At 44.2% G+C, this 12,668-nt stretch overlaps 1 protein-coding gene across 5 annotated transcripts in view; it reads left to right on the top strand.

Annotated features, from left to right (window-relative positions):
- Positions 1 to 12,668, top strand: part of ARHGAP22 (Rho GTPase activating protein 22) — a 210,581-nt gene that overhangs the window by 73,274 nt on the left and 124,639 nt on the right. For 2 of the 5 annotated variants that reach the window (XM_023230189.1, XM_023230191.1), the window contains one exon: positions 5,825 to 7,198. The exons of the other annotated variants lie outside the window; for them this stretch is intronic. In XM_023230189.1, the coding sequence (XP_023085957.1) occupies positions 5,825 to 5,836 (12 nt within the window). In that variant the 3' untranslated portion in view covers positions 5,837 to 7,198. Of the gene's footprint in view, positions 1 to 5,824; positions 7,199 to 12,668 lie in introns of those variants that run through there. 5 annotated transcript variants of the gene reach the window in all.

Raw genomic sequence — 12,668 nt, 5'->3', positions numbered from 1 at the left:
ATGAGAAAGGAGAACTCTGAGCAGTTAAGTGAGCCGGATAGGAACTCTGGAATCAGCTAGATCTGAATGAGACCTAGCATGCCAGCTGTGCAGTGTGAACAAAAGTTTTCTGAAATGGAACATGGAGGAAAGAGACTTTATTCCAGTGAACAGTTTGCAAACTGGGGACACGCAGCTTCCCTGTAAAAGGTGAAGGTGTGTTCCAGAAAACGTAAGGGAGGGTTTTATAGCAAACGTGCCAGCGTAGGTTCCCAATCAGGTCTGTTTATGCAAATGAAGGATTCAGACTCCTTTAGTTCTGAGGATTGATACGCTGAGCACTGGAAGGTGAGTCTGATTGGTTGGTTCAGGTGAACTCTGATTGGTTGGTTCAGGTGAGCTCTGATTGGTTGGTTCAGGTGAGCTCTAAAAGTCCCAAAGTTAAACAGGAGTCTGGTCTTTAGGGGAAGGCAGAGTACATGTGTGATCCCTAGTCATCCAATGTCCACTTGACTTGGCCCTATTTTAAATTTAGGCCCAGTTAGCCCCTGGGGACTCATCTTGAAGGATTGGCTATTTCAGGTTCACATTTGTTTACAATGGCTTGAGGGGAGTTCTTTTTTTTTTTTTTTTTTTCTTTTTTTTTTTACTTTAGATTGTATCAATTGTAAAATGGAGACAATATTACCTCCAACACAGGGATGAACTGGGGTTAAATTGTATAACATACACATAACTGGGTACAAATCCTAACATACTGGATACTCAAATCTGAGCCCACAAGCCCACCCAGCCCTGCCCTCACCTGGCCCCCAACTGCCCCCTAGGCTTACCCCTAGGCTGGGCACCATGTTTCTGGTTCCCCACAGTCATTTCTTTCTGGCCTCCCAGTTTTGTAGACCAGCCTTGGTCCATCAACAGTGTCTTGGCTTTCCTGGCTGACCTGTTGGTGACCTGTCACTCTGATTACTGTGAACAGAGTTGCCAGAGTTGCCCCCAGCCTTTCAGAGCCTTGCCTGGACCCTTACTGTCACCTTCCTCCTGGCCAAGCCCACAGCACTGCCTCCTGGGAGCAGGACTTTGTGATGCTGGGAGAGCCTGGGTTCTCATGACCCTGAGGCCACCCAGGCCACACATGGACAGAGCCGCCTCTGCCACAGGCGTCCCCACGTATTCCTTATAGTGAGCCTTGAGGTGGCCCTGGGAGCCCTCACCCATCAACTAGCTCCATAAGGAACCTCTATCTCCTGAAATTTCTGAGCCAGACACTCCTCTTCCTCCCCTGCCACGTTTTCCAGACCTCCGCATCCTCTAGTGGAAGTAACTAATAAAACGGAGGCATGGACATCCACAGTCAACAGCCTGCACACAAGAGCAGCCCTCAAGCCCAATCCAAAATGGACCAGGGCATTTACTGTCAGGGAGCACAGCAGATGCCAGCATTTGCCCCCAGAGCTCTTGTGGCCTTTCTGGGTCTGGGTGGCACTCACTCCCAATGCCTCTTGGAACATTAAAACTTCTCCCCATTTCCCCCAACAAAACCTGGCTTCTATGGCACCCCACTGCCCAGGTTCCCAATCTCAAGGCAAATGTCGGTCAATTTTGATTCATTCAGCTTATCAGTATGATCTCAAACTTGCACAGCTGCTGGCAAAATAGCCTCACAAATTTCTGTTTAATTGCATGAACTGCATGTAATAGACTAATTCTCAGTATCTGGTTCCTGGAAAAATATGCTCTGCTCACTGTTCTCAGTGACAGGGGGCCCAGGCGGTCAGTACGCTCCTGTAGGATGGGCTGCACCAGCAGATGTAACTGTCGGGAAGAGGGATATCCAGCCACACTTGATGCTGTGCAGAGCTCACAACACAGGAGAAGAATCACTCCCAGCCCACATTCCTTGTTCTCTCTCCAAAGCCCTATCTCTTCCCCTCTCCCCATCTTGCTGGCAGGAGGGTCAGCAGAGGACAGAGAGCATAGAGACAAGGCAGTTCAAGACAGAGAAAGAGGAAGCAGCTTGTGCAAGCTCAGATGGAAAGATCAGGCAAAGGCATGTCACAGCAGAGCCTGAAAGTGAGCCCTTGTTCTTCCAGCTTTTCCCAGCACCTGTCCCTGAGGGTTTCCAGCAGACTGATCCCACAGTTTCACAAGTAAAGGCTTCCAGGTTTTTTAAACCTTAGTGATTTTAGCTTGTGCTTGGAATGTTGAGTCATGAAAACTCCTGCCACATTCTTTGTTGATCAGCCTGGTCTATTTCCACTGTTGGGAACTCACTTTAAGTCTAGTTATCTTGGTCTTTTATTTGTTGTGGGTTTCTTGGCTTTGAATAGAAATGGAACAGAATAGACATGGAAAGTATAACTCTCAAAACCTAAGACCAAAAAAAAAAGTAAAAAATTAAATGTGATCAATTGAGCAAATGGGACAAAATGGGGAAAAGGAAAAAAAAAAAAAAAAAGAAAGAAAGAAAGACAAGTAAAAAACAAATAAATAAGAGAGCAAAAGAAGGTACAAACATTTTGTTTCTCATAATAAACGTGAATAGGTTAGATTCATCTATCCCTTAAAATAGAAAGTGAGAAATGAGTCTAATAAAGAGAGAGGAATAAACAAAAAGATTAAAAAGCAAAAGAACAAAAAAAAAAGGTAAGAAAGTAAATGTGAGCAAAAAGAAAGCACATTTAGTAACATCAAATAAAATAGAATTCAAGACGCTAAGAATAAAGGGGAACAGAGAGAGATCGTTTCTCATATAGATAACCTACTGAGAAAAGAGAGCAGCTGTGAACTTTACTGCTCCTAATGACACAGCTTTGAGGAAGACATAAACAAAGAACACTCATTGTTTTGCCTTTAAAAAAAAAAAAAAAAACTTTTTCAAAAAATGAAATCAGAGACCCATTCACTGTCAATAATGCTAAAGCAAAAAAGACAAGTTAATAACAAAATGACATTGAGGAGAGTGTGCAGGCATGAGAGAGCAAGGATCAAACACACACACACACACACACACACACACACTGCGTAATACCTCTGCAGTTAATGAGAAAACCAAAACTCAAATTCAAACTTCCAGTTAAGGGTGACATTTAAAAGTCACATTTGGCTCCTCTGCATCACAAGTCTTCAAGATACAGCACTAAAGGGATGTTTTTAAAGGCACGAGCACAACTAGATGGAAAGAACATGAGGGGAGACAGCGTTCTGGATGCAGGAAAACAGATGAGGGAGAGGCTGCTGATCTATTTAGCTGATCCAAGACAGCTAAATCCCAAGCCAGCACAAAGGAGAGCACAGAAGCTGTCTGGTTTGCAAAACAAAACTCCTCAAAGACTTGGGGCTTGGTAGGACTAGATATCTCTGGAAATGAGGGCAAAAAAGGAGCTTAGGACAGGAGCACTGGGTGAAGGTTAACTTAGAAAAAAGCAGTTAGGGCCGGGTGCAGTGGCTCATGCCTCTAATCCCAGCACTTTGGGAGGCCAAGGCAGGCAGATCACTTGAGGTCAGGAGTTCGAGACCAGCCTGCCCAACATGGTGAAACCCCGTTTCTACTAAAAACACAAAAATTAGCTGGGCGTCCTGGCACATGCCTGTAATCATAGCTACTTAGCAGGCTGAGGCAAGAGAATTGCTTGAATCTGGGAGGTGGAGGTTGACACGAGATTGCGCCACTGCACTTCAGTCTGGGCAATAGAGCAAGACTCCGTCTCCAAAAAGAAATCCCAAAAAAAAGCTGAACAGATTTTCTGAACAATCCAGTGCCAAGAGGTGACTGCCTGCCCCCACTCAGCTGTAAGACTGGAGTTGTATTCTCCGAGCATAAGAGGGAGTCGTTCAGACTGGGGACTCTGGCCCTGTTCTTAGTGGAGTATCTTAGAGAACAGGAGGGTTGGGTGAACATCAATGTACAGACCAGTTGCTTAGCCCCCAGTCTCCATCCACATTTGGTTCCCAAGCCCCAGCAGTCAGTAGTAGCACCCAGGAAGGAAACTGATGAATTTTCTCCAGTAAGTTTCTCCAGAGGTTCTCCAGTAAAATGGCTGAGGTGGACCTCCCTTTGTATGCCCTCCCTGTCCTCAGACACCACACAGTCAGCTCCATAGAGAACCATTCCCAAGTGGGAGTGATAGGCCTGGTGCAGCAGACATTGGAGGAAAGACTGTCATTTCAGGAACCGAGACAAAAACAGGAAGAAAACAAAAAGCAAGTTGCAGGCAGCAGATAGTGTGCAGGGGGAGGAAAATTGTTATACAAAACTACTGTAATATCCTCAGAGAGAAACTGTAAATACGGAAGGGTCAGAGGTGGAACCCATCCCCAGAAGTCAGAAATAAGATATCATGAATAAAAAACTCCAAAGAAGGGTTGATGAAAACTTGACACTCCTAGGAAGAAGAGGACAGTAAGAGAGACAGCCCAATGTCCGAACAGAAGGAGTTTTAGAAAGAGAGAAGAGAGAAATGAAGGGAAAGGTGTCTTTAGAGAAATGCTTGAAATAAATTCCCCAGGATGCGAGTATAAACCCTAAATACTAACTGAGATAACCAAAATTACCGTGTAGGTATGGGAAGGCGTGTGGTCGGGTGGCGGTGGTGCGGGGGTGTTGTGGGTGGAGAAGGGGCAGAAAACAAAGTCTCACCACACATGCTAGGAAATCCATAGACAATGACTAAAATGTAAAATCAAAAAGGAGTAACATAAGCACACTAATTAGAAATAAAATCTTAAAAAAAAAGATAAGAAACCTCATCTGAGAGCATAGAACATGGTGACAGATCAGGCAATGGCAGAGGAAGAATTTGCTGCCTCATGATAAGCCATGTAGAACTCTTGATTCATCAAACTATGGGCAAGTATAACTTTCATTGTAAAAAAAGTGAAATAAGACAGAAATAATTTATTTTTGAGATTTTGAAAATAGGAATAAGACAAATCAGAGCCACGGGACAGGGATGTAGGGCGGGGGAGTGAGCTGGTGACAAGGTCAGCTTGCATTTTTTTCTGTGTTATTGTAATTTCTCACGTTGAGATTATCTTCATGTAAGTCCATATTTTAAAGTATTTAAAAAATTTAAACAAGAAAGGAAAAACTAAAACCAAAAAAAGAAAGAAATGCAGCAGGATCACAGCCCTAGAGGTTCTTTGGATGACCAGGAGGAGAAGGGGGAGGCCAAGTCAAGGGCTTCCTCTTCTAGAAAGGGCCACTGAGCCCCATACTGGCCTCTGAAGAGGCCCCGGCATATTGGAGGCTCTTGGAAGATGTGTTCAGAATGAACCTAGGGATGGGGTGGAAGGTTCATGGATGCTGTGTGTCTGGCAGCCCACACCCAGTGGGGAGCCCATAGTCTCTGAAGCGTACAGCATAGAATGCTCATCCTACAGGTGGGAACACAAAATGCAGATGTGGGACCAGAGGACACTTGTAGAGGGGCTTCACTGCCACACCTAGGATCTAGGTCCTCACTCCATGGGCTACGATAGGGGTCGGTGAAGGTTGTGGGTTGCTAAGACTTGGCCATCAGAGCCCCAAGAGGAGAGTCATCCTGCAGCAGCACAGATAGGGGCTGGCCAGGACCAGGCTGGAAGCAGAAAGGCCACTTAGATGGGGCTCGTGTTCTAATATCAGCTGAGGCGAAGAAAATCCTCACCATGCTGGAACAAGGGCTGGGGGCCTTGGAAGAAGCAGGGGAGGGAGCATGGCAGGTGGAGTTTGGAATCCACACTTCCCCCAGCCACCCACCTGCCATGGTTGATGCAACGTTATATTCTAGAAGAGGCAATTTAAAAATCACTTTGAGTGTAGGCTAGGTTTCTGTTGTATGCTGGGTTTTTTTTTTTTTTCCAGGAGAATAATTGAGGGAAGCTCAGCAATAAGGAGCCATAGGAGTTTGATTTAAAGTTTGATGTAATTGAGTAAAAGCTTGGGACTAGGGGAGAGGAAGACAAGATGGATGGCAAAGCACACGCACTTCTAGGAGTGGAACATTAATATTGGACAGTCAGAAACTAGAAATCTGTAAGAAAGAGGAAACCTCAGGGGAAGAAAGAGAGGTCATCCTATCCCATAACATGAAGGTCACAGGAATATTTCAGCCTGCAGGAAATCTTCTCATTCCCCAGCCCATTGTTTAGCAAACTTGCACATCAAAAACAAAAACAAAAAACAAAATGTTGCTTTCATGAACTCTGTGTTAGTCCATTCTCCCATTGCTATAAAGAAATACCTGAGACTGTATGATTTTTTTTTAAAGAGGTTTAATTGGCTGATAGTTCTGCAGGCTGTACAGGAAGCATGCTGACCTCCGCTTCTGAGGAGGCCTCAGGAAACTTACAATCATGGCAGAAGGCGAACAGGCAGTCATGTCAACATGGCCAGAGCAGGAGCAAAAGAGAGAGCGGGGAGGTGCCACACACACTTTTAAACCACCAGATCTCATGAGAACTCACTCTCTATTTTGAGGACAGCACTGAGAAGATGGTGCTAAACCACTAGAGAAACCGCTCCCATGATCCAATCACCTCCCGCCAGGCCCCACCTTCAACTCTGGGGATTACAATTCAACATGAGATTTGGGTGGAGACACAGAGCCAAACCGTATCAAGCTCCTTCGCTGAGTCCTTGACCTGGAGTAGATGCCTGGGTTGTCTCCATTTCTCAAATGATGGAACTGAAGGGCTGACATCAGGCCAAGACTAACAGGTACTCGCTCTCAGATAGTGCCTGAAGGCTGACACAAGTTCAATGAGACTGCTAGGACAACCCCCTGCTGTGCCATTAATATCTGCCCACAAAACCTCACACCTTTGGCAGGCTCTGTCTTCCATGGCCCTCATCTCAGCACCACCTGGGGGTATGGTGAAGATGCCATCAGGTGTCAGATCTCATCTTGTGCTCACAGTTCACAGGACTGCCCCTGTGTCAGATGCCCTTCACTTCTAGACCTCATAACTTCCACCCAGCTCAAGTTGATTTAGCAAACCCTAACTGCATCCTTCATAAGTTATAAATTGTTACTCAACCAGCCAAGAGGATGTCATTACTATTATTATATTACTGCTTTGATATTGCTCTTGTTATTTATAACACTTCCTCAATTTAATGTCTGTTCTCCATTCTAGATCATAAACCTCATTCAGGTAGGGTTTCAATCTGTCTTATTATTTCTCTTTTCCCATCACCCAGCAGTACTTGACACATAATTGGTACCCAGTAATATTGGATGCTTACATGAATAATTGAATGAATGAATGAATGACGAAAAATAAATGAAATGAATGAGTGCACAGTGTGACCCAGTTTTGTATTAGATCCTCAATGGAAAAATACTTTATTGTTTTTGTAAAGTGCCTGAGGATTGGCAAAGAGCTTATTGACTGCCTTCCCTATTAGATTATAAGCCCAAGGTCAGGTTTTTGTCTATCTTGTTTATTTCTGTGTCTCAGTATCCAGAACAATACCTGACACATAGTAGAAGCTCAATAAACACTTGTTCAATAAACATTCGCATAGCATCTCTACAAGGCCAGGCACAATCAATTTCCATTGTACTGGTGAATAATGTAGGGCTCAAAAAGGTAGAATGAAAGCTTTTATACTATAATGGAAAAAACCATAATATGGCTGGGTGCGGTGGCTTACGCCTGTAATCCCAGCACTTTGGGAGGCCAAGGCGGGCAGATCACGAGGTCAGGAGATCGAGACCATCCTGGCTAACACGGTGAAACCCCGTCTCTACTAAAAAATACAAAAAATTGGCCAGGTGTGGTGGTGGGTGCCTGTAGTCCCAGCTACTCGGGAGGCTGAGGCAGGAGAATGGCGTAAACCCGGGAGGCGGAGCTTGCAGTGAGCCGAGATTGCGCCACTGCACTCCAGCCTGGGCTACAGAGCCAAACTCCGTCTCAAAAAAAAACCATAATATTTGGAACCAGAATACCTGGCTTCAAGTCCCATTTATACCACCTACTAGCTATAGATTTGGGAAGATCATTGAAGCCCTTTTATTCCTACTTTTGATGTGGTCCTTTGAGGCTGTGGTTTCACTAAGCATTGGACAAATGGAAGTTGCTGTGGTTAATAGTGTTGTCAATGCTGCCTAAACGCTCAGAGATAAGACTGTTATAATTCTTAGAATGGATTCTGAAATGAAAGACCTTCAAGAAGCATGCAAAGGCATCTAATATGAAATATAAAAAGGAAGTTGCAGATCTAGAAAACAATGATTGCCCGAGCATGCAGGGCTCCCTGAGACCAGCCCCTCAGAGAGTCCTCATTCCCTTTCTTGATTAGGAGTCCAGACTAGTGGGTGGTAGGTCTGCCACGAATACCTGGTGTCTAAATTTTAGCATGTCATATTACAGGATCTTGCATGATAGAGAAAAATGGCAGATTTCTGGTGAGTAACCAGGATAGTTCTAGCTGGTAACTAGAAAAGATATTTCACTCTCTGAGCCTCAGTTTCCTCCTTGTAAGTTGAGAATAACCACACCTACCTTATAGGACTATGATAAGAGTTAGCTCAACCATTCAGGAAATACCCTAGTGGTGGCTTTCTCCCCTGGGTGGAACTTTACCCAGTGAAGGTTTAGCAAATCATTCAACACAATCAAACAGTGAAGTCTAGGGGCAGGCAACATGGCTCCAACCTCGCCTCTGCCTTACTTCCTGAGTTTGATCAACAGTTTGAATCTAAATAAAAGCTAATTTTTATATATCTGATGAACCAGGCTTTGTTCTAAGTGTTTTGCATGTATTAACTTGCTTTAATTCTCACAGCAACCCTGCAAGACACATGGTAGAGAATCCCAAAGATTGCTGCCACTCATTCCTGCCCCTTCTTCCAACAAGCAGAGTCTATTTCCCTTCCCCTTGAATCTGAGCTGTCTTTGTGACTATTTGACAAACAGAATAAGACAGAAGAGATGCTGTGCCATTTCCAGGTTTGGTCTCTGTTAACTTAAAAATCACACAATTTATGAATTTGGAAAGGATATCTTATTTTTCATAAAGGGTTGCAACCTGCAGGCTGGCCATCTGTAGGCTAGGAAGCATAGCCTCTGGTAGACCCCAAAAGGCAGGCACTTTGAGGGAATAGATGGTAAGACAGGAATTTATGCCGAACAGATTAGCTAAGTAGGGTTACAGGAGGAGCTATGAATATTCACAAAGAGGGTCTTGATGCATGCCTACTGAACACCCATATTACATGTGACCCATATTCACTCTGGAGGAGAGGTTTAACATTTAAATGCTTTGCAGGTAGGCCCTATACAGCAATAGGTGAAGCAGGGACATGAAGGCACTCCATGTGCAGCCTCCTGTTAACTGGTCAGAGCCAGCCCATGGTTGGTGGTCTTTTATCAGGAGAAAATTACTGACATCCATCTCTCATCCAATCAAAGCTGCAATTGCAACTTGTGGACCAGGGGTTGGGGATCAGTTAGTCAAGGTCTAATGGTGAACTACAATTGTTTTAGCACTTGTTTCTTGGGGCCAGTGCCTGTTGAACTGCTAGAGAAAAAGAAAAACCCGTGACACTTAGAACATCATTTATTCTTTAAGTGTAGGTGTATGTGACTTAACTTTTGGTTGGAATGGCCTTGGGTCTTATTTATAACTTGGTATCTTATTGCCATAAATTCAGTCATATGATCATTACTGTAACATTACTGCTGGTCAGATATTGTGTCTAAACTGAAGAAGGATGTAGCAAGGCATGTTTGACCTCCTATCATGGCCAGGAACTCAGTTTTTAAGGTTTCTCTAGGTTCCCCTTGGCCAAGAGTGTATTTATTCGGTCAGATGGGGGCCTTAGGATTTAATTCTAGTTCTCATCCCTAAGAAGCCAAGCAAGTTTCTGCTTTGCTCTGAAAAGCCGCCACCATGCTGTAAGAATGCTTGAATGGACCACAGAATGATGAGGAAGCATGGACAAGAGAAAAACCACATGGCTTAGATGAATTAGTGAGGCCTTCCTTCCTGGACTTTCTAACCCAGCTCAGCTGCCAAATGCAACTGTGTCAGTGACTCTGGACCATGCTATATGGAGCAGAAGAACCACCCACTGATCCCTTTCATGGTATCATAACAAATAATGGATCAATGTTTTGTAGGCAATAAGTTTTGGAGTTTTCTTACACAGCAGCAGATTATTGAAATAATTTAGGAATGAGTACCATCACCACTGTCCCAATAAGGAAACTGAGACACAAAGAGGTTAGGCAACTTTCTTTTTTTTTTTTCTTGAGACGGAGTCTCGCTCTGTCGCCCAGGCTGGAGTGCAGCGGCTCACTCGGCTCACTGCAAGCTCCGCCTCCCGGGTTCATACCATTCTCCTGCCTCAGCCTCCCGAGGAGCTGGGACTACAGGCGCCAGCCAACACGCCCGACTAATTTTTTTTTTTTGTATTTTTTTGGTAGAGACGGGATTTCACCGTGTTAGCCAGGATGGTCTTGATCTCCTAACCTCATGATCCGCCCGCATTGGCCTCCCAAAGTGCTGGGATTACAGGCGTGAGCCACTGCGCCCAGCAGGCGACTTTGATACATAGTAATTAGAACAAGGGAGGGGAAGCCCCACCAAACTTTTCCATGGTCAGACCAGGTCACTTCTGGAGAGTGATGGTCCCCTCAAGTCACTATATTTTCAAGAACAGGGCAGCAAGGATGTAGAGGAGTCCAAACTCCTGTCCATAGGAGGAATAACTGAATAAGTCATCTGGAGAAAGAAATCTTGCCAAGGGGCAGTATATAAAGCTCTGAATCCTCATATGAACAAGACCAGAAGACAAATGGACAGACTCCCCTATTTGTCTTCTACACTCCATTCCACACTTCATTCTGGAGTGGTCTACTGGGTGGTAGCAGCCTCCAGTCCCTGGTTCTGGACAAGTAGAGGCCAAACTATCACTAGGCTAAGTGGCTTGGAGAAGAGCTGACCCCTGGGTAGCAAGTTGGCCAGAGATGATCTCCAAGAGCCCTCTCAACTCCAAAATTCAAAGTTCATCCGAGACCTTATAAGGCAAAGAGGAATGGAGGAACAAGAACTACATTCAGCCAAACCCTAGCAGTTTTCAGAAGTTCCACCCTAGATGAGTCAAAAATGAGGCCAAAGAAGCAGGCATGCTCTGGGGGTCTAGCCCAAGCAGGGCAGTTTCCCAGAAGTCCCACTGTGGGCGCCGCTGGCAGTCCTCAGTGGCCATTTTGTGCACAGCATTTGGAACCCTGACTCCACTGATGAGCCAGGTGAAGGTCTCTGGGGAGACACAGTTGGTGGTAAGAGAGCTGACAGATGCAGACCTTGATGCCAGAGGCCCTTGAAGATAGGGTCACTCATGGATCTCATTGCTCTTGGTGAATTTGCCCCTGATCTTCTGAGAAGCCCTGAAGAGTCTGACTTCACTCTCTCCTCCCTACTTCCTACCTCCTCTGTCCACAAAAGAACAAGCAACTAATTACCTCCCAAGCTGCTCCCGTAGATCTTGCCACAGCAAATTTCAGTCTATCTATCTGCTCTCAGAAAAAACAAACCTGGGCATAAAAGACAGGCTCTGATGCATCCCCACAGCCCCTGTCTGCCCCAGGATAAGCCAGCGATTATTGAAAAGTGTCTTCCGCAGCACGTTAGAGAGCACCTTGAGTTAATTAGGAACTGAGCTTTCCACTCCCATTAGTGCTGCAGAAGAAAAATTAAACAACAAATATTTCCTTTTTTAAAATGTCCTGGGGGACAATTTGAAATGCTTCTTCTGTGAAGATTTACTCATTGGAGTCATAAAAAGAGAGAGGGGTATCATTTATTTAGGTTCAACTATGAGACTTTGTGGCTTTTTTAAAGGGATGCTATATTTTTGTAGCTATTTTAGAACTGTAATTCCCCACTATTAAATATGTCAAAATGAAAATTCTATTCAAGTCATTTTAAATCAAATATAAATTTATTTACTAAATTGAAATTGGCAGTAGCAGCTGTGTCTTAAACAAATTTCAAACAATATTTAGTTAAAACCATTTTTTCTGCACGTCAAAGAAAAACACAAGATTTAAGTAATCATACAAAAATACGTTTTAAGGTTTATTTTATACCATCTTGCAGGGTTCTGAGAGCAGGCCCCTGAAATGACAGCATCAGCAATATCTGGGGACTAATGTATGGATAGCGAAATTCTGCCACTGTTCTAGGAAAAGGAAATCAAGTTAGAAGAAGCCTGATGACACCTCAAGACCAAATAAATCACAAGTGACAGTGTCTTGGTTGTCCCCGAATTGTTTTGCGCCCAGAGCTGTATGGCCTACAAGACGAATCTTCACCTTCTGAAAATGACTTTTGTGTTTCCTCTAGTATTGCCGGTAGTAATGAGCTTCTCTCAGGGTCTGCTAATTTAAGTGCACAGATATTAGTTTACAGCACTTAAAGGTCTCCCACTTATAATAGAGCAATCCTTTGGCTTTCATTGCAACCCAGTTAATTTACAGTAATAGGTAGAAAACTGATAGTTAAATTATGAGTTTTATCAATTGCAAGGCAGAAAAATGAATCAAGTAACATTGAAGCAGCATGGGAAACATATTTTATTCATTGTTCAGAAGAGCATAACTTAGGTTTCACTGTGTTTGGAGCATTCTAGCTCCTTAATGCATTGGTGGAATACTGAGTTGCAGCTGATCAGAATAATGGAGGTGGTTTGGAAGGG

Source organism: Piliocolobus tephrosceles, chromosome 9, assembly GCF_002776525.5.
Source record: "Piliocolobus tephrosceles isolate RC106 chromosome 9, ASM277652v3, whole genome shotgun sequence".
Lineage (NCBI taxonomy): Eukaryota > Metazoa > Chordata > Mammalia > Primates > Cercopithecidae > Piliocolobus > Piliocolobus tephrosceles.
This window is presented reverse-complemented; position numbering and strand designations above follow the sequence as displayed.